Below are 24,840 nucleotides of genomic sequence, written 5' to 3'. Positions count from 1 at the left end.
TTTTGTTAAGAGTATTTTTTGAGGTACACAGTCTATTCTCCCTCGAGAGTTCCCTCTTGATTATTTTGAGTGGGTTATGTACCTGTGAGGATAGTATAGGAATATTAGAAGCTAAAGATTACAGCATACAGTTAACGGTTATTATATGCCGTTACAAGGTTACAAATACCACACAATAAACTTCAAGGCAAATGTCGATGTATTAGTTCTGTTGGTACCTCTGACGTTCACCGATTGCCTTGATGCCATGTGGGAAATAGAAGGAAAAGTGACTTTGAAGAATTGAATTAGAAGAAAAGAATTATAAAAGTATGATAAATAATATGAATTCACAAGATACAATAATCAACAGACAAATCATTTAGAATATGCAATTGGTTTGAGAAACTTCATGACCTCGTCTTCAAAACCGGACACATTCTAGTACTCAAGTTTAGCTACCTAAATGCTCAACAAAATAAAAAACAAATGGTGAAATTTTACATGTAACTATTAATTTCATGTAAAGAATAGAAGTGTGAGATTATGAATATGAAAGAAGAAATTTTGGACTGATAGACAGACCAGAGATAAATGTCTGCATTTGTGTATTTGTCTGTGTCTTGTTCCAGCAATATTTTTCATCAGATGATCCATGGTTGACCAAGTTTATCATGGCTGAAAGTGCGGATGAAGAAGCATAATGTGAAAACGTATAAGAATCTTTTGTAGTCTTCCCCTACAATTGTGTAGGTGGTTTGGTAGAGTTGAGAGGGAGTGATGGGGTCTCAGAGTGTGGAAATATTACGCCAAGGGATATGGGCGTCGCTTACTGGAGGCTGGTTCTATGACCCTCACCAGGATGTATTCTGCAATACCTTCCACCTGTATTTATGGCTGTACCTCCTGTGTGCCCCCTTTTCCATTTACCTGGTGAGTACACTTTCAATTCCTAGGGTATTTTTCATCGAATCTCGATGACGTAGTGGTAGGAAGAAGAGAAATTGTGAGGCGGTAGGTTGGCATGGATGGTATGGTGGACATAAACATTTGCCCCACGTCTTCCACAGTGGCAAGAACTTCTGTGCCACTGGACCCGAGCCTTAATCCGCCCCGTATTATTCTCTTAGTGGCATGGTAAATGTTCCTGATTTATATATTTTCTGAACTGTGCTTATGGAAGCAACAGGAGAAGTTGGGGATGTGTAAATCGTACCACTGTGTATTATTTTAGTTTTGTTCATCACTCCTCCACTGGATTTCCTCAGTGGGTGACGAGTCAGAAGTAGGAAGGAAAATCAGAGGTTGATCTCGAAGTAAGAACTGTCAGGGAGGCCCTGGGTTTAGGATTGCCAGGGGACAGTTTGTGATCCCTGTGTTATTTGACAGTTGACAGAGAGGTGGAGTGAGTTATGGACCACGTCTTGTCATCAGACTTAAAACATTTCTAGGATTCCTCGTGTTGGAGATATAGTTATTTCAAAGTAGTAAAATCAATGTAAGCAATGCTCAAATAATATTTTCCAGTGATTTTGTTAATCTTGGATGATCAGATGCATGAATTACATTTGGTAAAAGTCTTTGTTAGTTTCACATTGGTCTTACCTCTGGATATTGATTGTTCTTGTTCTGCAGTATTAATTTAATGGTGAAGAATACTATCATAATTATGAAGCATTAATATGAGGTTTATATTTATGGAATGATATTAGATGAACGTATGACACAGATGAAGATTATGTATAACAAGGAAATTTCAAGTTTGATTATTGAAAAAGTGCATAAAACACATGCAAACAACCAATGCAGCCTCTTTAAACCTCCCTTAACCCCTCTGATAGAAGTATTTTGATACAGAATTCCTCTGCAGCTGGGCATCGTATAGCCACTTTAATTATCATAGTTTGATTTAGATTTATATGGGAAAATACACACAATGTTTATTTATAGATATAGTGCCTAGTACATAAATTATATGAAAACATTTCCAATGTGGTCCTAATAATACATTTGAAATGATTGATGGGACACGGTAGAGAATAACGAGAGGACAAAAATACTAGATACAAAAATTTAGATGATTTCATTATGACTGAAAACTAATGTGAAAGAATTTAGCACAGTTAATAACACCAGTCTGGAATTAGAAAATAATTGCATACACATTAAGGTCATTAGCACCAAACTTATTCCATAATGATAACAGTACTAGTTTCACCAGAATATCTCTAGTTGACATTGTTTGAATGGCAGTTGACATCTGGTGCCACTTGCATAGTCATCAGTCATGGGTGCGATGGTATATTTTGACTGGAATATTGAACAGAGGTGAATCTTGTCTGCAAGGGAAGTCGCTTGAAATTTTCATAGGTTCTGTTGCTCTTTCAAGTGAACTCCTGTCTTCACTTTTACATTAAATCCATAGCCCCACTGGCCCTTTGAGGCCCAGATAAGTTATTCATTGTAGGTTCTTTAGCACTCAAACTGGGCACGGTTCAAGTTGCACAGGTGTATACTTTATTGGTTTGCATTCCTCTCTGTTGGAGGGAGTCCAGGTATTCTCCTAAGGGATCTGGAGGGGAGATTTGCGACTGATATATAAACATTACATGGGCATCTTGGATGAATAATTGAAGATTATTTGCTTGATGCTGAAGAGGGTAAGCTATGCATGTAAGGATGAAAGATACCTACAAAATACATTTATAACATGTTTGTGTTACATTACCTCTGCTACATTACATTTTTATAAGTACAGAAATAGAAATGAAAACATTTTTGGAGATAGAAAAACATATATGGGCATCAAAATGGTGTCTTAAAGAGAAATAAAGTCTTAGCATTATGTAATTTTGACATCTTTATTTGATTGGCAAGCAAATTTTTTGGCTTATGTTTGTGTGTGCCCAGAGAAATGATGAAGGCTACACGTATGGGATACACTGAAATCTAGTGATATTCATATGAATACCACACTGAATACTGTATATAAATTTGACAAAACTGATGAAAGTACAGTACTGGTGCTCACTTTAGACAACAAGGGTGAAAATGTGTTTCTTTTCAATGTGTTCATGCTTTGGGGAGATGTTGTGAATGTAATGAATACCGAAGATGCACATAGAATTAGGTTTATATATAAATGCTGCACCGTACATATAATACGTTCTCTCTACAGAAAAGACACTGTGCTCAGAGAACATACGTGGTGATGCTGAATGTTTGATATCCACCCACAATGTATATTGTGTTTGGAACCCATCTTAATTTAGTTGTAGGAGATCCCGTTGTAGAATTTTGTATATTTTAAGAATAATTTTGCATATAAAAGTAAACAGGTTACTGGAATACAGTGCTTTGAAAAAACAAACAATGTAATGATTTTCCTGTTATCATAAAAAAAAGATATATTATGCAGAAGCCTGTAAAAAAAACTGCATGCAATAGTTTTCGTAGACAAAAGTCTCACAAACAAATTAATACTTGAATGTAGTTTTGCATGTGTTGTAATTTTCTGTTATTCCAAACAAAAGTGAACATGATTAAAATATGTGCATGGTTTTGTGTGATTTGTAGCTTTGATATATTTGATTTGTAGGAGGTGGGAGACCATGCAGATGAGGCATAGTTTTGAGTGTAGCTGATGAGTGTGGGGTGAAAAGTTTCTGATTAGAGTGTACAACCATGTTAAATGTGACTTTCACTTGTGCTGTAACTGCAGGCAGGTGGATTCCAGTAATATCAGTAGTTCTAGTCTTATAGAAACAAAAACTATTTAGCAACTAGACTTAGAGGGTAAGAAATATTCACTATATAAAACACTGTAGGACATGTACCTGTATTCAGTATTATAAATGCAGAAAAAAAGAATTTCATTGTTTTGATATGTTATCATTAACCTCATTCCCATTTACATGGTGTGAATCAAGTATGTTTAGGTATGTGTGTTTTATGGGAGGTAGTTTGCAGAACTTGGGTCCCCAGTCCTAATCCTTTACACTAGCAGAGAGTGAAATGATATATTACTGTAATTGGGGTGGCATCTTTCCCATTACAAATGGTTTACTTTTGTTTTTTAATATGTGAATTTCTACAGATATATATATAAATGGATCGGATGACCTTTAGAACGTAGTGCTTACCCTCTTATGATATATAGATATATATACTTGTGAGGATATATTGAAGCTTTAAGTGTGGCAGGAGTTGTAATAACTCCAATAGGTTTTCTTAATGTCAAATTCATGCTGAGGATAATTGCTGTGTACCACTGTTGTGTGGAGAACATTATTCTTGAATTAAGATTATTTAATACGGTAGACACAAATAGTTAATTGGACAATTATGCAGTACTGTGGATGGTCGGTGGTGGGGTGGATGGCTCATCTGGTGGTGCTTTCGATGGTGGTGGTAGGCATAAAAGTCCTGAACCACCTGCTGCATCACATGTTTGACACCACTGACTGCTTAGAGGAGGAACTCACACCTGCAGTGCCCACCACCACTAACAACGATATATCTACGCCCGTCCACTATCCCAACTCAGCCACACCAGCCCAACAGATGAGGTAAATTGTGCAAGTCTCACATGAAAAAGGTTATAGTATTTTTTAAGGATCACATAAAGAATAGAAATTGAATGTATGCATTAAAATTCAGCTGTATAGCTCATGTTGAAAAAAAGAACAGACTCAGTTTGGTAAGTATGGGAAGGTTCACTGGGAGAAAGGCTTCAGCCCACTTATATTTGTGATTGGTAGTCACAATGGTTTTTAAGTCTCCATCATTATCCAAGAATTTTCACCTTCCTGGATAGTAGTGATATAGTAAAATATTGAATACAAATGTAGATGCAGCAATCTTTGATTTAAATGGTCACTAGTCCTGGGAGTTAGTGGTTTGTTCCTTTAGATTCCTTTTGTTTATCATTATGTCAAAATTCTGTAGAACTACATAGCCAAGATTTTGATGATTGCACTTGTCCATAAGAAAGCATGTCATCATATCAGCCTACATTTAGAAAAGTGTATTTGATGGATGCACATGTTGATATTTTATATAAAAGTTCATTTTCTTTGTAAACCATGTACAGGTAAAGCTGTATCATTAATAATGGAAAACTTTCACCCTTTTATTTTCTATATCCTTTGATGCTTTATAAGTAAATTTATTGATCCTTGCACTCTGCATTGTGTTTGGAGATTGAAAAGCAAGTGGATGTGCTGTAGATATAACTGAAAGAATATGGGATGTTTGCAGAGTGAATATTTGGTCCAAATACATCACTTTCAAGCTTAAGTGGGAATTCATTTAGACTTTGTAATTACTTATTTGTACATTATAGGGAGAGAGTTTTACACTGTTGGGGCTCCATATCTTGTACTTTCTGTATTATGAAGAAAGACTTTCAGCTGCTGGCACTCACCATTTTCTTGCTTAGACCATTCCAACCTTTCAGTAACCTTACGCTTGACCAGTATTTCTTTATTTCCTTCTTGATCATCCTTTTCTTACCTTTTGAGCATGGTAATTCTAGCACTGTACTGCCCTCTTCAAAGAATTATTAACTCAATGTCATGCAGTTGATTTCGGATACTAATTATTTAGAGGCTCTTTCACTAGTCACTCTTCTCTCCCCCATGGTGGGTAGTTAACCCACAACCTTTCATTATAGTTTATCTCTTTTAATTCAGGTACCATCTTGGATGCTTTTTTGTGGACCTTCTCAGTCATATCTTTTTGATTCTTTAGGTGCACACCTGAGATGCCTAATCTAGCTATTGTGATGTTTATTCTAAATAGCTTATTAAACATTTCTCTATCTGTATACAGCTTACATAAATCTATTGTTTCCACAACCTGTTATATAGTGCTGCACATATCTATGGTAACCTTAGTTAATGCAATGTGCTGGCCAGATAAAGAATTTCTTCATGATTTGTATTTTTGACTTGCAGCCAATCCTTTGAAGCAATAGAGATGCAGGTGGTGAACAGTAAGGGTGGTGAGAGTGAGACCCCTCCAGTAGGCTGCAGCTCCCGAAATTCTATCATGGAAGCCCCAGGTGCACATTCCACCCAGCCTCCTGCAACCATAGGTGAGCTTTGCTGTATCCATCGATAGCAGAGTATTATACCATACTTTTTTAAGTGCTGACATGTGAAATAGAAGTGTGTAGTGAGCAAAAGCTAGAAGATAGGCAGTTGAGAAAGAGTAGTAATTGATAGGATAATGAAGTTAAGTTGCCACTGAAACAAAAAGAGGTGAATGGGCTTTACTTACTGGGAAGGAGTTTGAGTCAGATTATACAAGAGAGGTGGAAAGAGGAAGGCGAATGGTGGTGAAAAATAGGGCAAATGAGAGTTGGGTTGAACAGTTTCAGCTAACTTGAGGGAAAATATGAAAATGTTTTGGAAGATTAACATTATGAGAAAACCAAAATAAATGGGAACATTGGGGAAGGAGGTTAATAGGGACGTGGTATCAGGCAGAGAAGAGGTGAAGAGGATATGGAGTGAGTATTTTGAAGGATTTTTTAATGTTTGATGATAGGGTGGCAGGTTTAGAGTGTTTGGGTCTGAAAGATATGCAGAATGAGAGAGCCATTTCAAGTGCTGTAGTGATAAGAGAAGAGGTGGGAAAAGCCATGCATTAGATGAAATGTGACAAGGCAGTTAGAGTGTATGGAATTGTAGTTGAATTTCATAAGAAAGTGGATGATGTGTTGCTGGTGGGTTAGTTAGGATTTTCAGTGCATTTATGGCATGGGGAGATATCTGAGGATTGGCACAATTTCTGTATGATGTGATTGTATATAGGGAAAGTTGACAACAGTGAATGTTTTAAATTACATAGGAATGAATTTGTTTTGTATACCTAGTAAGTTGTGTGGAAGAGTTATGATTGAAAAGTTGGTGGCATGCTCATAGTTTCCCATTAGGGAGGAGCAGTGTGAGAGGATGTGTGGGTCAGTTTGCTTTGAAGATTGTGTGTGAGAAATACATAGAGGAGCAGAAGGACTTGTATGTTGTGTTTATGGATCAGAAAGCGCTTGGTATTTTTGATAGGGCATAGAGATGCCCTTTGGAAGGTGTTGTGAATGTATGATGTGGAAGGAAAGCTGCTTGAAGCTGTGTGTGTGCATGTGTGTGTGCACAAAGGGAAGAGGGTTAATGGGTCCAGGTGATTGTGGGTTGGCAGCAGGGGTGCATAATGTCACCATGGTTGTTTAATTTGTTTATAGATGGGGTGGTGAGGGATGTGAATGCAAGAATCATGGAGAGAGGAGGTATGCAGTGTATTGGGGGTGGGGGAACTGAGGGGTAAGCCAGTTTTTGCTGATGATTTGGCGCTGGTGACAGATTTGAATGAGAAACTGTTGAAGCTCATGTCTGAGTTTGGAAGGTGTGTAAAAGGAGAAAGATGAGGGATATTGTAAATAAAAGTAAGGTAATTAGGTTTAGAAGTGAAGAGGGACAGGTTATCTGGAGTGTGAGTCTGAAAGGAAATAACCTAGAGTCAGTGGAGTGTGTTTGATACCTAGGGATGAAACAATGAGAGGTACAGCGAGCAATAGTGTGGGTAAGGGTGCAAAGGTCTTGGACACATTGAAAAATGTGTAGAAAGAGAGGACACTGTTTTTAAAGGGCAAAGATGTGGATGTATGATGGTATGGTAGTCCTGTCAGTGCTGTATGGACATGAGGCATAGGCTTTAGACAAAAATGTAAAAGTGAATGTATTGGAAATTAAATGTTTTAAGGACAGTATGTGATGTGAGGGAGGATGATTAGATAGATGATAGTAGTAGTAGTATAGTAGTAAGAGGAGCATGCGCAAAAGACCTGGAGAGGGTGTGATGAAATGGTTTGATGTATGGAGAAGATAAAAAAGGAGAGGATGACTTATAAGAACATGCATGTTGGAAAGGGAGTGAACAAGGAAAAGGGGAACTAAGGAGGAGAAAGCGACTAGAGGGGACGGGAGCGGGGGGCCGGAAATCCTCCCCTCCTTGTATTAACTTTCTAAAATGGGAAACAGAAGAAGGAGTCACGCGGGGAGTGATCATCCTCCTCGAAGGCTCAGAGTGGGGTGCCTAAATGTGTGTGGATGTAACCAAGATGTGAAAAAAGGAGAGATAGGTAGTATGTTTGAGGAAAGGAACCTGGATGTTTTGGCTCTGAGTGAAACGAAGCTCAAGGGTAAAGGGGAAGAGTGGTTTGGAAATGTCTGGGGAGTGAAGTCAGGGGTTAGTGAGAGGACAAGAGCAAGGGAAGGAGTAGCAATACTCCTGAAACAGGAGTTGTGGGAGTATGTGATAGAATGTAAGAAAGTAAATTCTCGATTAATATGGGTAAAATTGAAAGTTGATGGAGAGAGGTGGGTGATTATTGGTGCATATGCACCTGGGCATGAGAAGAAAGATCATGAGAGGCAAGTGTTTTGGGAGCAGCTAAATGAGTGTGTTAGCGGTTTTGATGCACGAGACCGGGTTATAGTGATGGGTGATTTGAATGCAAAGGTGAGTAATGTGGCAGTTGAGGGAATAATTGGTATGCATGGGGTGTTCAGTGTTGTAAATGGAAATGGTGAAGAGCTTGTAGATTTATGTGCTGAAAAAGGACTGATGATTGGGAATACCTGGTTTAAAAAGCGAGATATACATAAGTATACTTATGTAAGTAGGAGAGATGGCCAGAGAGCGTTATTGGATTACGTGTTAATTGACAGGCGTGCGAAAGAGAGACTTTTGGATGTTAATGTGCTGAGAGGTGCAACTGGAGGGATGTCTGATCATTATCTTGTGGAGGCTAAGGTGAAGATTAGTATGGGTTTTCAGAAAAGAGGAGTGAATGTTGGGGTGAAGAAGGTGGTGAGAGTAAGTGAGCTTGGGAAGGAGACCTGTGTGGGGAAGTACCAGGAGAGACTGTGTACAGAATGGAAAAAGGTGAGAACAATGGAAGTAAGGGGAGTCGGGGAGGAATGGGATGTATTTAGGGAATCAGTGATGGATTGCGCAAAAGATGCTTGTGGCATGAGAAGAGTGGGAGGTGGGCTGTTTAGAAAGGGTAGTGAGTGGTGGGATGAAGAAGTAAGAGTATTAGTGAAAGAGAAGAGAGAGGCATTTGGACGATTTTTGCAGGGAAAAAATGCAATTGAGTGGGAGAAGTATAAAAGAAAGAGACAGGAGGTCAAGAGAAAGGTGCAAGAGGTGAAAAAAAGGGCAAATGAGAGTTGGGGTGAGAGACTATCAGTAAATTTTAGGGAGAATAAAAAGATGTTCTGGAAGGAGGTAAATAGGGTGCGTAAGACAAGGGAGCAAATGGGAACTTCAGTGAAGGGCGTAAATGGGGAGGTGATAACAAGTAGCGGTGATGTGAGAAGGAGATGGAATGAGTATTTTGAAGGTTTGTTGAATGTGTCTGATGACAGAGTGGCAGATATAGGGTGTTTTGGTCGAGGTGGTGTGCAAAGTGAGAGGGTTAGGGAAAATGATTTGGTAAACAGAGAAGAGGTAGTAAAAGCTTTGCGGAAGATGAAAGCCGGCAAGGCAGCAGGTTTGGATGGTATTGCAGTGGAATTTATTAAGAAAGGGGGTGACTGTATTGTTGACTGGTTGGTAAGGTTATTTAATGTATGTATGACTCATGGTGAGGTGCCTGAGGATTGGCGGAATGCGTGCATAGTGCCATTGTACAAAGGCAAAGGGGATAAGAGTGAGTGCTCAAATTACAGAGGTATAAGTTTGTTGAGTATTCCTGGTAAATTATATGGGAGGGTATTGATTGAGAGGGTGAAGGCATGTACAGAGCATCAGATTGGGGAAGAGCAGTGCGGTTTCAGAAGTGGTAGAGGATGTGTGGATCAGGTGTTTGCTTTGAAGAATGTATGTGAGAAATACTTAGAAAAGCAAATGGATTTGTATGTAGCATTTATGGATCTGGAGAAGGCATATGATAGAGTTGATAGAGATGCTCTGTGGAAGGTATTAAGAATATATGGCGTGGGAGGCAAGTTGTTAGAAGCAGTGAAAAGTTTTTATCGAGGATGTAAGGCATGTGTACGTGTAGGAAGAGAGGAAAGTGATTGGTTCTCAGTGAATGTAGGTTTGCGGCAGGGGTGTGTGATGTCTCCATGGTTGTTTAATTTGTTTATGGATGGGGTTGTAAGGGAGGTAAATGCAAGAGTCCTGGAAAGAGGGGCAAGTATGAAGTCTGTTGGGGATGAGAGAGCTTGGGAAGTGAGTCAATTGTTGTTCGCTGATGATACAGCGCTGGTGGCTGATTCATGTGAGAAACTGCAGAAGCTGGTGACTGAGTTTGGTAAAGTGTGTGGAAGAAGAAAGTTGAGAGTAAATGTGAATAAGAGCAAGGTTATTAGGTACAGTAGGGGTGAGGGTCAAGTCAATTGGGAGGTGAGTTTGAATGGAGAAAAACTGGAGGAAGTGAAGTGTTTTAGATATCTGGGAGTGGATCTGTCAGCGGATGGAACCATGGAAGCGGAAGTGGATCATAGGGTGGGGGAGGGGGCGAAAATTTTGGGAGCCTTGAAAAATGTGTGGAAGTCGAGAACATTATCTCGGAAAGCAAAAATGGGTATGTTTGAGGGAATAGTGGTTCCAACAATGCTGTATGGTTGCGAGGCGTGGGCTATGGATAGAGATGTGCGCAGGAGGATGGATGTGCTGGAAATGAGATGTTTGAGGACAATGTGTGGTGTGAGGTGGTTTGATCGAGTAAGTAACGTAAGGGTAAGAGAGATGTGTGGAAATAAAAAGAGCGTGGTTGAGAGAGCAGAAGAGGGTGTTTTGAAATGGTTTGGGCACATGGAGAGAATGAGTGAGGAGAGATTGACCAAGAGGATATATGTGTCGGAGGTGGAGGGAACGAGGAGAAGAGGGAGACCAAATTGGAGGTGGAAAGATGGAGTGAAAAAGATTTTGTGTGATCGGGGCCTGAACATGCAGGAGGGTGAAAGGAGGGCAAGAAATAGAGTGAATTGGAGTCATGTGGTATACAGGGGTTGACGTGCTGTCAGTGGATTGAAGCAAGGCATGTGAAGCGTCTGGGGTAAACCATGGAAAGCTGTGTAGGTATGTATATTTGCGTGTGTGGACGTGTGTATGTACATGTGTATGGGGGGGGGGGGGGTTGGGCCATTTCTTTCGTCTGTTTCCTTGCGCTACCTCGCAAACGCGGGAGACAGCGACAAAGTATAAAAAAAAAAAAAAAAAAAAGGAGGAGGAGGAAGGTTAGAATGAGAGATGCTTTGAAGCTTCAGGGACTGAACTTGCAAGGAGGTATGAAGCATGCAAGGGATAGAGTGACTTGGAATGATGTTGTATACAGGGGATGATGTGCTGTCATTGGGCTGAACCAGGGCATACAGTGCAGTCAGGAAATGACAGAAAGGTCTTTGGGGCTTGGTTGTGGCTTAGGGTCTGTGGTTAACTGCCAGAGAGGTAAATGCAAGTGAATGAAGCCATTTCTTCATCAGTTCCCGGTGCCTAAAATGATGGACATGCATGAAAAGAGAAAAGATTCCACTTTCTGTCTTTCCATACTGTTTCTCAGGTAAAGTGAGGGTAGTTTCCATTTGTTGTCTGCACTTGATTTAACTATGTGAATTAAGATATGGCTGAAATTAAGTGATGGATGATTTTTTTGTTTTTGAGAGGCATGAGCTGGGATAGGGTCGTCTTATGGCAGGAATAGTAATCTACCATTAATAATTGCCATTATTGGGTAACAGTTGTTAAGTCATCTGTATTGAAATTGCTGCAATTTATTCATACTTTTGATTGCACCTAAAATGAACTTCGACTGGTGGTTTCCAGTTTTATATCCTACTTTACTCAAAACTGATACAAAGATCTTCAACCCTTCATACTGAGAGGTCTTCTTGTCATAAGCCAGTGCTCTGACATAGGCAGAAGGACTAAGAGAAGACAGGATTCATATAATTATATGTAATCTTCAAAAAATGTCTCTTTTTTTTATATAATTTCATGTCTTTTTTTGAATATAATTTCATAAATGTATCTTTTTTTTTTTATATATATTTATAGACTTAAAAGCAGATGTCCACCACAAGGATAGCTCAGGGAGTGAAGAAGGAGCTAAGTGCGAGGCTGCTGCACTTCCTACTACATCCAAAGATGTTCAGGAGTCACATGTTCGAGAGAAGAGGTCTAGAGGTATGTAGTCTTTTATTTAGGTGTGAAAGAGTCTATGAAAATAAAATGTTGAAATGGTTTTAAATCTTTTACATCAGTATAGGTTTCGGTGTCCATTTTCGCAGGCATGTTTCAGAAAAACAGGAAAATTTTCTTCCTTCATGAATGATAGATTTACATTTAAAAGAAAGAAAATTATATAGAGTTGTGTTATATACCTTTGTGTTGTCTTCATCATTTGTTTAGTGAGTGCCAAAGGTGGGTGTACTTGACATGTTTAACTATTCTTTGACAAGAAGTGAGGATGGGAAAAGTTTTATCCTTTTTTTTTTTAACTCGGTTTTACAGTCTATTCTCGCTGCATACACAGGCAGTACATTGATGGTGAGTGAAGTGAATACAGTATATCAAGAAAAATTGCAGTATGTATGCAAAAACAGTGATGAGGGAGAGTGGCTGGCATGTGTTGTGTGGGTATTGAAGGTTGAATTTGGTGTCGGTCTGCTCTTATTCCATACAGAGGCACAGCATTGATGATGAATGAAAGAGGTCTGTGGGGCATTGTAATTATCATGTCATTGACCTGTCAGTAGCAGCTGCCATCAGTTCAGTTTCCTAGGGTCATGTGTTGTAAGAAAGCTACTGCTATAGACTTGGCTAACTGACAGTTGATGCAGGACCTTGTGTTTAGGACTGGATACCTAATCAGTTGAGGATGTTCCTTCTTCCTGGATCTTCCTTCTTCCTGCAGATAACAAGGCAGCCAGAGTCTGCTTCAGATTGTATAGGCATGCATTGCTCCAATACAAGCCTATATGTCCTAGATGGTAATTTTCTTCTTTTTGTTCCTCTGTCTAAAGGAAAAGGAGGTCATTACACATGATCTACTAATGTTAGAACCAATCTGTTGGACCCAGTACAGCTTAAGAATCATCATAAATCTCGTTTTTCACCTCAGGGCTGTATGACTTTAATGAGGTTCTTTGCTTTTTCCTTTTTTCTCCCTTGAGAGGAAGTATTTTTCCTTCCTTTAGAGCAAGTATCAGGGCCCCCTCCCCTAGGGTTAAGAATGCCTGCCAGCTCCTAGTGAGCCATGGGTCCCTTTCCTTTCCCTTGGTTGGAGGAGACACTCTTTCTTCATATATTTAAGTAGGTTTGATTGAATATGCATTGGGAACCAGATTGTGTTTGAGACTTACTTAAAAAGTATTAGAAAATATTTCATTGATAATTCAATTTTTGTAGATTGTTGAAGTTTTTGACCCCCCCCCCCCCCCCCCCCCCCCCCCGAAAATTACTTACACAGCAAAAGGGTTAAATATTATATATTTAGGTCATAGAATAACATCAAAAGTTGTGAAAAGTTTGTGTCTTGATTTGTCAAGAAATCGAATTAGTTGTATCATAGATTAGGCAGAAAGATGAATGTGAACTGATTGAAAGATTATTTTGAGTTAATCAGCTTAAGAAAAATTATCTTTGTTCCAAATATTTTAGGAGTTAAAGCCATATTGAGCATTATTTTATTTTAACGTAACCAGAGATGACATACACATTCAACATCACTTCCAGAAAGTGGTAGTAGTGTGGGTGCAGGACCATCTAGCAGTAGCCGAGGACTCTGTGTCTCAGAGGGGACATTGGGGAGTGTTGCTGAGATTGCAGAATCCCTCAACCACCCCATCATTGCCAAACACTCTCAGGTTAGTGTAGTTTTAATATGATATGGATTTTATCAACATATTCCAGCCACCTTATCATTGCAAAATATCCACTGGTTATTTCAGTTCCAACATTTTTACAATAGTACAAACTTTTATATCAGGATACATCTCTGAGCACATGAGAAAGCACCTACCAATTTGGAAATAAAAACACCATTTAATTTACCCAAACTGAAGTGTATGCATGAGCATTTGAATACTGTGTTCTTCTCTCTTATTGTTACTCTGTGTATGAAAGGCTTCAAGTTGTGATGTTGAAAAACAAGACTCCAGCTCTGGCCAATGTTTTTTTACCACCTCACATGACTATGCTTTCTCTTTGATTAGGAATGTACCACATTTGTAGTAAATAGAATTGAGAATATGCAACACAAATACCAGGAGAATTATGGAACTTACTGATTAGCTTGTATCATCCTGCTTGAAGCATTAGTCTTGGCAGACATTTAGTTAAGCTCTTTTGTAAGTAAATTTTTCTTGGAATGTGTGCTAAATCGTACTGTTATACATGTAGGTGCAAATAGACCTGCGTGCTAAGGGAGGGATTGTTGAAATGATACCAAGTGCAAGGAAAAATTTCTTGATCTCTGAGAGTACTTTTTTCTTTCTATAGCCTCTAGCTTGGTGTGGTGGGGAAGAGGGAGCTGCACCAAATGGTAGTAACTGCAGTAGTGGTACACACAGTGGCAGGGGACATAAACGACTTCGGAGAAATGCTACATCTGCTGGATCTATTGCCACAACCTCCCTCCGTGATGCTCATTCAGTTGACATTGTCTATTCCAAAAGTGCCAAAGGTGTGTAAACTTTCAAAATCTCATTTAGATTCCTTTTCATGATCTGACTTGATGTAAAAAGAAGTTGGTATCCAGATTTGAATAAGGGGAGACTTAAAGATGAATTGGAAAAGCAGTCTGTTGAGTATATGTGAAAGAAGTAAGTATGGAAGAGTGTGGGTGTATGTTCTTATAATGATGTTTTTTTATTGTAGAGATTCATCATTGGCAGGGATGGCATGTCAGATACTTAATATTTCTGAAAGGAGAATATGACTCATTGCTTCTGCCATATAGAAATCACAGACTGGCTTGGTGGAGATTGATGTTTTTTCCAGAGATGAGAAGGAATTACTGTATTACTTTATATTTATTATTTATTATACTTAGTCGCTGTCTCCTGCAATAGCGAGGTAGCGCAAGAAAACAGTCGGAAGAATGACCCAACCCACCCACATACATATGTATATACATACATTTCCACACACGCACATATACATACCTATACATTTCAACGTATGCATACACAGACATATACACATGTACATAGTTCATACTTGCTGCCTTTATTCATTCCTGTCGCCACCCTGCCACACATGAAATGACACCCCCTCCCCCTGCACATACACGAGGTAGCACTAGGAAAAGACAACAAAGGCCACACTCGTTCACACTCAGTCTCTAGCTAGTTTTGATGCTCAAGACTGGGTTGTAGTGATTGGTGATTTGAATGCAAAGGTGAGTAATATGGCAGTTGAGGGAATAATTGGTGTACATGGGGTATTCAGTGTTGTAAATGGAAATGGTGAAGAGCTTGTAGATTTATGTCCCGTAAAAGGACTGGTGATTGGGAATAGGTGGTTTAAAAATAGAGATATACATAAGTATACGTATGTAAGTAGGAGAGATGACCAGAGAGCATTATTGGATTACGTGTTAATTGATAGGCATGCGAACGAGAGACTTTTGGATGTTAGTGTGTAATTGATAGGCATGCGAAAGAGAGACTTTTGGATGTTAATGTGCTGAGAGGTGCATCTGGAGGGATGTCTGATCATTATCTTGTGGAGGTGAAGGTGAAGATTTGTAGAGGTTTTCAGAAAAGAAGAGAGGATGTTGGGGTGAAGAGAGTAAGTGAGCTTGGGAAGGAGACTTGTGTGAGGAAGTACCAGGAGAGACTGAGTACAGAATGGAAAAAGGTGAGAACAAAGGACACTACCTCACTGATGTGGGAAATGGCAATCAAGTAAAATGATGATAAGAATAATGTATGTGCATGTATATATATATGTGTGTGTGTATATGAGTGGATGGGTCTTTCTTTGTCTGTTTCCTGGCACTACCTCGTTGACACAGGAAATGGTGCTTTAGTATAACAAGAAAAAAATTATTCGACTCCCCTCCCCGCAAAAAAACTCCTCTTACCTATTTGCCTCGACTCTGTTACCAGCTTCAGAAGAGTCTCTCTTGAGTCTGCCATTGGAGCCTTGATATCTTCAAATGGCAATTGATTCACCTCCCAGCCCATGTCCTCAACACCTTCAGAATGTCATTGACCTACGTTCTCAGCACTCCAGCCATGAACAGATTAAACAACCACAATGATATCACATGTCCTTGTTGTACACCCAAATTCACTGAGTACCCTCATCCCTTCTTGCTGCACATATGGCTTACTGTCCTGGGTGAATCCCTTCATTGCATTTGATAACTCAATATTCACCCCTAATATTTGTAGCATCATCCACAAGGCCTTGCAGTCATCCCTATCATATCCTCTCTTCAGAATTATGAATGCTGCATAAATCCATAAATGCTTCTCCAAAGCAAACATCTAGTCAACACTACCTCTCCTGAAGCCACATTGCTCTTCCCCAATTGGATCATCAGTGCATACTGACACCCTCACAGTCATCGCTCTCCCAAACACCATGCCTGTTTTACTTACAGACTTCTGTAGTTTAAGCATTCATTTTTATCCCTCTTGCCTTAGGCACCTTACCATAGGCCATACATATGTCAGATAGCTTGACTAACTAGTTAACAGTGCTTTTACCCCTTTTCTTGATAAACTCATTATAGTCCCATCTACTCCTGCAGCCCTATCACATTTCATCTTGCACAACACTGACTACCTTGTCTTTCTTCAGCAAGCCTTTTGCACTATGCATGCCACTTCACCTCATACACTATGTCCACCACCTTGAAATCTAATTCATTCAGCAGTCCTTCAGATTACTCATTGTATCACCATTTCATCCCTTCTTTGCTTGTTACCACTGTTCTTTATGTTCCCACACCATCACTTCCATTTTTTCTTTTTGTTCTCACACTGTTTGCTTTCTTCTAAAGCATTTTCTTCTTTAGATTTTTCCTTAAGTTCATATATACTTTTTCACCCCATCTCTAAATCACCCTTGTTTTCAGCCATGGACCTTTCTCTTGACCTGCAACATACTCTTGTATACCTCACATTCACTGTCACTCTTACCCAGCAGACATTACCCATGCACCTTTCTTTTTATCTCTTATTAGCAGGTAAACTTTGACGTAAGGAAGATGGATGGTGATCATATTGATTGGTGGGATGAGGAAGTTAAATTGTTCTTGGAATTGGTAGTGAGTTAGAATTGATAATAAAAAGTATTTCCACAGCTGGAGAAAAGGGTAGTAGTGTCCACTATCGTGCTGGTATTCACCATGGAAGCACATCTTTGGGAATGGAGGGTGGATCAAATACTGCTACTGTATCATCTACTGCACCATCACCTTCATCTCTTCCCTCTGCTGCTGAGCCACCATCTCATCCAGTCAGTCTTGAGGTAGTTTATTAAGACTTTCGTTTTACTGAGTACAGATTAATTTCAAGCCCATTATTTTAGATAGGTGATGAAAAGAAATCTAGTATTTGGAAATCTTAGTAAAAGAGTACTGATCTGAATATTTTTGCAAAAAGAATGTAGAGAATATCAGAGAAACATTTTTGTCCTTGGAGATATAACATGTGTGCTGTTTCATGATTGTTGTTGGACTTCAAAGCATTTTAAGAATGTGTATGTTTTGTCTGTTTCAGGTAATTATAGGTGATGATAATAGCAGACGTCATCATCATCATCATCATCGCCACCACCACAGTAGGCATCACCATCACCAGCCCCATCACCGCTTCCATCAACACCCTCCCCAGCACCACAACAGGAAACAGTCTTTGGTACCTCCAGCATGTGGACCAGAGCCAAGCAACATATCTGTCATTGAGGAACGGAATAATAGTTGTGATACAAACAGTGGTAGCTGTTGCAGTATTAACAGGTATTTACAAGTTTTTTTTGGCCTTTACTAACAAAGCACGTGGCACCTCTGCTTGAAGTGTGTAGCATGAGGTTTTTGTTGCTCAAAATCATCTCCAGTCAATTTGTTAACCACTTGTGTACTTCATCCTGTTACAGAGAAATACTGGAAACATTGATGCTTCAAAACTTTCTGTCCTTTCCTCTTGATAATGATGAGTAAAATCATTTGCAGAATTTACGCACTTAGTTGTGTAGAACAGAATTTTTTTTTTTTACTGCAAATAACAGGAAAAAAAAATTTTGTGAAAAAATTAATACCAGTGAATACTTTAAAAATTTTTCATCATGCAAATGTCTGACTGTTCAGCTGAACTCACACTGAATTTGAATTGTGGTTTCAAGAATATATGATAGAAGTATATATAAACATATTCAGTTTTGCATTATATCCAGATTGTTTAAAATCGTGTTGCCTGTTGATGCATTATTTTACCTTTTGTGTGTGTACATGCATTTGTGTTCATATGTGCATATACATATTTTCATGTGTGTGTGTGTGTGTGTGTGTGTGTAATTCATATGTATGTAGTGGATGTGCTTGTATATGTTTGTTTGTATGTTTATTTATATATATGTATTTGCATTTGTATTAGTATCTGCAAATACATATTCATATGTGTGTGTGTGTGTGTCCTGTGCTTTACACTTGTGAGGCACCACTTCATCTTTGCATTCTGTCATATAATCTTTTGAAGTTTCCAGTGGTGCTTGCTTAGCTTTTTCTGAGTCTACAACTGTATTACTGAACAGATACTTCCTTATAACTCTCCTAAGGCACTTAGTATGGTATCATTTACCAGAATATTTGACAAGTAAAAAAAGTGCATGTTCATGCAATCCATTATACAGTATATCATTCACAGCATTTTATTTATTTATTCTGTTGGATTGAAATATACCATTCTCAGAGTCATGTGCTAAACACAAACAGAAGCACAATTTACTTATTTTGTAGCAACAGTTCTGTAGACTTTGTTCATTTGGTTGTCTGCAGTGCCCCAGGTTAGGCCATATAAAGAGCTTCCAAAAAGAGATAATTACTGAAAGAACCCTTGTGGTGGGTGGAGTTATTTTTATGGTAGCTAAGATTGGATAGGCAAATACTTGTTCTTGTTATTGGTATCTTGGATGAAAGGTAAGATAATGATCATAAGTAATACAGTAGGAATTAAATGGAGCTTCTCATATTTTTGTTAACAGTTCTAGAAGGAAATTTTTTGGAAGAGAGAAAGACAAGGAAGGAAGATAATTTCAGTTTTTCTCTACAAAGAAAGGATGAATTATCATAATGGTAACTCCTCACGTGGTTTGTCTCCACAGAGAAGCTGTGGTGAGCAGCTGTCAGATGTTTTTTCCCTAGGTCCAGTTCTTAGGGACTGGGACATACCCAGACAGCTCACATGAGCAGTGGCCAATATATTGCACATACAGCAGATGGGATAGCATCATCATGGTGGATGGAAAAGGATGGTTGAATTTAGATGAAGGCAAGAGAGTTAATAGACTAGAAGGCTTTTAGTTCCACCTTGACTTAGAAGGAAGTGTAAGAACCATCACCTCATATATATATATAAGAAGTACTACACACTGGAGGTGAATGGAATCCCTGTAGAATGGTTTCTCAGGAGAAAAATAATTTTGGCACCTTACACAGCACTCTCAGCTTATGGGAAGCAGATTTTGTGGGGTTTCCAGGATGGAGTGGAGAATGTTGTGCCCAATTGTTTTTTCATTGCATAATTGAACAAAGTTGTTTTGAAATGTGACTGAGATTTTGATAGAAATACATTATGTGTAGAAATTGCATTTTTTGAAGTAGTTTAGTGTTTCCTCTTTCCAAAATGTTGCATGCACCAAGCCAAGAGAGAATATATGTTTAGTACCAAAAGAGAATGAGTACTAGGATGAGGAGGGAAAGGAAAGTGAGATAAAGCATGTAGAGTGGATTTGTTGGCATAAGAGCAAATAGAATTAAAGGCAGTAGTTGGTATATTACCAGTACTACCTGCCTGTGTATTGGGAAAGTTAGTGACACCTGCTTAGTGAGCCAGCACTTCAGTGGTTGTCAAGTTGCATTCCTCTGACCCAGGTAGCCATCTTGTCTTTCTGCCTCATTAACATGTCAACTACTGGCATTCTGTCCACAAATGTACAATCTCTCCATGTCATACTTAGTACTTGACAACACTTAACTCACAGAGCTCATTCTTCTTAACTCTAGGGTTTCCTGCAGTGAGCACTATGTGATAGCCCTGCCTTTTGGAAGACAGCGACAAAGCAAAATAAATAAATATAATTTTGTTATTCTTAATCGCTGTCTCCTGCATCAGTGAGGTATACATAATCGCCCATACACTCACATATACATACACATGCACAGACATATACATACATGCACATGTACATATTCATACTTGCTTGCCTTCATCCATTCCTGCCGCTACCCCGCCACACAGGAAATAGTGTTGCTACCCTTCATTTCAGTGAGGTAGTGCCAGGAAAACTGACAAAAAAGGCCACAATTGTTCACACTCAATCTTTATCTGTCGTTTGATACACCGAAACCACAGCTCCCTATCCACATCTAGGCCCCACAGACCTTTCCATGGTTTACCCTAGATGCTTCACATGCCCTGGTTCAGCCCATTGACAGAACATTGACCCTGGTATATGTAGCATTAATGGGATGGCCTAGATTAGGCCCTCAGCTGCCTGTGCTGTCTCAGCTAACATTTAAAAGAAAAGATAGGTCTATTAGAATACTTTTCTATAATGATAAGCCTTTTTGGCATCATAATCCCTAGCCTTACATTTCTCTCATGCTTGTTTGCTGTATACCATGTAGTTAGCTAGAGCCAGGAACAGATGCAGAATGGCCTCATTTGTACATATCTGCCCACAAGCTGTCATGCATAATGCACAGAAACTAGAGCACCTTATCCACAGCCAATTCTGCAGACCTTTCTAAGGTTTCCCCAGACTGCTTAAAATGCTTTGGTTTACCCCATTGACAGCATGTTGCCTTATGTATGCCACATCACTTCAATTCACCTAATCCCTTGCATGCTTCACATACTCATGCATATTCAGGCCTTGATCACAGAAAGCATCTTTCACTTCATCCTTCCATGTCCAGTCCAGTCTCACCTGTCTCATTGGTCTTGTCACGAATTCATGCTCAGCCCCACCATTCATTTGGCTGTCCAAACCATTCAGCATACCCTGTTCAGCTTTCTTAATGTACTCATATATTGCTCAATATTTTTTCCCAATATGTGAAACATTCCTCTCACCTCTCGGTTATGATGCTCGTGATGGAGGAAAACACTGACCTAACGAAATTGATTCTGAGACTATTGCTGTTGTTCACTTTATTATTTTATGTAGATAGCCAGGTATTTATAGAAATTTGAATTCAGAGTATTCATACTGAGGGTGGCTATTTTTTTTTTTTCAAGTTCTGTAATGCTGTATCATCTAATATCTATTTTTTTTTTTTCCTTTCTGCAGTGATGGTGAGACAGATGAAGAGGGCCCTAATAAAGGGTCCCATTCTCCTCTGTTGACACGACATCAAAGTCTTGAGGGGAAAAGTTCAGGGGGACGCAGAGGCCGCTCCGGCAATACTAGGCTGGCACCCACCCCTCGGAATTCCGGTCGTGTGTACCAGCCTTTGGTGTTTCGTAGCAGCTCTGCTATTGCAAAGTTTCGTGATAAGGCAAAAGTAGAAGGGGATAACCATAAAGTGTGTACTCTCACTTTTGAAAATATATATGCAGATGATGAGAGTAGTTCAGACACTCTGAGTGTTGTGAAACTGTCCAGCAGCTCTGATGAAACACTAAGTAGTGTAGCAGACCAGTTAAGTCTACATAGGCAGTCTTTAGGTAATCTTGACTGTGATAATGTTAACTCTAAGTGCAGTGGGAATGGGAACTGTGATGAACTGGGTGGAAGTAAGAAGGAGGGAAATTTTGAAAGTTTAGAGAGCTCCCACCTCAGAAACAGAGAGGAGGTTGTAGTGGACTTGGAAGAAGCCCCAACCATTCCACATCTTGCTGGAGAAGACACTTCAGTCATGAGTGATGAACACAGGACACACAGTGTAAGAAATTCACAAGAACTACTTGTAAATGATAATGTAGAAAGTCGATCTTCTAGTCCAGGATTAGACTGGTTATTTTCACACAGTGACTCAGACTCTGAGTTTGCTGATGTTGCTCGTATTCCTTGTGAACGCAGTGAGCAGAGGAGACACTCTTCTCAACGAAGTGATGATGATAGTTGGAATGTAATTAGGTCCTCACCAGAAAGCCCATCTGAACCATGTGCCACTGCCTTTCCACACCCTGTCAGCCATTGTGGTCCAGCTTGTCAAGGGGCCATTCCTAAAAAACGGAGGCAGGGTGTGGTTGTTGAAGAGGTAGAGTCAAGTGGAGGATGTGAAAGGGGTAGCAGAGAAGCATCTGTTACAATGGAGGATCTAGTTAGAAGACTTTTAGATATCTTGAACAGTTCTCTCCATGATCCTCAGCAGTGCCATCGGGACATTCAGAAACTTGTGGTACTAAAACAACGGTTGGAACAGGAAGGGGGTATTGGTGAAGCAATTAAATGTGGCCAGGGATCATTAACAAGCCCTGGAACCTCTGAAAACTCAACTCAGAGCAGCAAATCCAATGAGAAACCAGTGGAGACACATTTGTACAGGAAACCAGCAGTACGTCGGAGAAGACATGTTGCAGGCAATGCGGCATCACCACCCACTTCTCCTAGTGACCCTTCTGATATATCATCTTTACTCACTACAACTATTACTACTGCTCTTACCACTTCCTTCACAACCAGCCTCACAACTACAATCTCACCCGCATATCAGGAAGCCCACAGGAATCACTTATCTCAGGTTAGTATTTTTGTGTTTCAGTTCAAGAAATTAGTACTTGAAGAAAGATATATCTTGTTAGTATGAATTCTTTTTGATCATCCTTTAAGTTTTGCCTCCCCTAGTAATTTGATATGATAGGGTTGAATTGATATCCATGTATTGCCTGTGTGTCATGGAAGGCTTCTTTGAGGGTCTGGGGCAAGGGATGGGAAATCCTTCTCTCCAGTATTATCATTTTTTGATGGTAGGAACAGAGAAGGAAGCCAGGCAAGAATTTTTTGTATTAGCTTCAGTCATATATTTTTGGTGCATCCTCACTAAGATGTGAAATGACAAACTGATATGAAAGAAAGAAAGTAGGGACAGAAAGCCAGGCATTGTTTTTGTTTTTCTTGAAGACTGAGGATGGGACTTCTTAATGCATGGAGATATAACCAGGATGAAAAGAGAGAGTGTAGGTGCTGTATTTGTAGAGAGAAACCAAAGTTTTCCTGTTGTGAAAGAAACAAGTTGAACATAAAATGGGTAGAATGGTTTGGGGATGTTTATTGAGGAAAGCTTAGAGTTATTAAGGACAGGAGTGAAGGAAGAGATGGCACTTTGGATATGGAATTATCTCTGGGACTATAGTAAAGAGAGGAAGAGGGTTCAAGGTTGATTGGGAGTAAGACAAAGGTAGACAGTGAGATGTGGGGTATTGTTTATGGTAAAAATCCTTTACTTTATAATGATTTTTCAAACAGTTAAGACCTGCTCCTTTTTAGATGTTAGGTTTCCATCTCCTCAGAAACTCATGAGTCATTTATAATTTTTTCTTACTTTTCAGTTTCTTTACCAGCTGTTTTATGTATCATTCAAGGCATAGCCTTAAAGAGGACTTACATTTATACTAATAAGCAGTATTAAGTAATTGATAGCTTTGTTACCTTTATCCAATAAGACAGTGCTTTAAATAGAATATATAAGTTCATGAATACAATCATTACCCATATATTATGATTTACATTGACTGAAATCAACTTTTGCTTCATTGAAAGCTCCAGTCACGGGCAAAATTCCACATCAAGGCCAGGCGTTAATTGAAATGTAAAGTGGTTAGTGAAAGGGAAAAAGATGAGACAAGGAAAAGTATAAATGAATTTGGAGGAAGTTAAAATCCTGTCTTTTGAGAAGTGTTAGGTCAAGTTATTGGGAAAGACATGAGAAGGTCGAGTTCCAAAGCTTTAAGATGTAGGGAAAGAAACAGTAATCAGAATGGCTCAAGTATGATTGCATTCCTAATGTTATGTCACAAATTGGAGGAACATTTGTAAGTTGAATGTAAAGCTTGAATTTAGTCAACTGTTTTACTGTTTAATTCCAGCTGAAAAAATGATAGTAATAACTTATATTTCTTTTCGGTGAATGAAACATAACTGTGTAACTTGTTCCATATGTGTCATCTTTGCTTTGATTCTGTCTGCTGGTTTAGGAGTTTGATCGAGCACATACAACCTCTAAGAACATATACTTGGGGAGGGTAATATGTAATTTGGTCCTGGAAATCTCTCAGTTTATAATATGACACATATGAGAGGAATGTGATTCATGACCATTTTACCAGCTTCTGCTTTGGCATCTTTGTGAAAGGCATTATAACCTGCTTGTATCTGTAAGTTTTTCTTTATTAATAGAAACAGATATTCAAAATGTAAATTAAAGATTTGAAATTTTTCAAAATGTGTTCTATTATGAAGCCTTAATGTTGATCCCTGTATTTAATCTTTGACCAAGAAAATTTGAATGGTTGCTTAAATTACAGAAAGAAAGAAAATTAAAACACTCTGGTCTGACTGAATGAAAAGAAAATTAAAACTCTCTGGTCTGACTGAATGGAGTAACATGCATGCCTGATTTCAAATAGAATACTCTGAAACCAAGAGCTGATATCATCCTCATTTTATGTG

The 24,840-nt window shown here is 39.0% G+C and overlaps 1 protein-coding gene across 4 annotated transcripts in view; it reads left to right on the top strand.

Moving 5' to 3' along the window:
* Positions 1-592: 592 nt before the first annotated feature.
* The window catches only part of pcx (pecanex), a 93,530-nt gene continuing 69,282 nt past the window's right edge, over positions 593-24,840 (top strand). For 3 of the 4 annotated variants that reach the window (XR_011716806.1, XR_011716805.1, XM_071694347.1), the window contains exons 1-9: positions 594-912; positions 4,330-4,547; positions 5,937-6,076; positions 12,046-12,174; positions 13,726-13,856; positions 14,491-14,674; positions 17,309-17,475; positions 17,727-17,965; positions 21,517-22,912. Coding sequence is in view for 2 of the 4 variants with exons in the window: in XM_071694347.1 (XP_071550448.1) it covers positions 760-912; positions 4,330-4,547; positions 5,937-6,076; positions 12,046-12,174; positions 13,726-13,856; positions 14,491-14,674; positions 17,309-17,475; positions 17,727-17,965; positions 21,517-22,912 (2,757 nt within the window). In the remaining 2 variants the exon portion in view is untranslated. Of the gene's footprint in view, positions 913-4,329; positions 4,548-5,936; positions 6,077-12,045; positions 12,175-13,725; positions 13,857-14,490; positions 14,675-17,308; positions 17,476-17,726; positions 17,966-21,516; positions 22,913-24,840 lie in introns of all 4 variants that reach the window. The other variant, XM_071694348.1, reaches the window with a different exon arrangement.

This window comes from Panulirus ornatus, chromosome 57, assembly GCF_036320965.1.
Source record: "Panulirus ornatus isolate Po-2019 chromosome 57, ASM3632096v1, whole genome shotgun sequence".
NCBI lineage: Eukaryota > Metazoa > Arthropoda > Malacostraca > Decapoda > Palinuridae > Panulirus > Panulirus ornatus.
The sequence above is the reverse complement of the archived record's forward strand: the minus strand, read 5'-3'. Positions and strand labels throughout refer to the sequence as shown.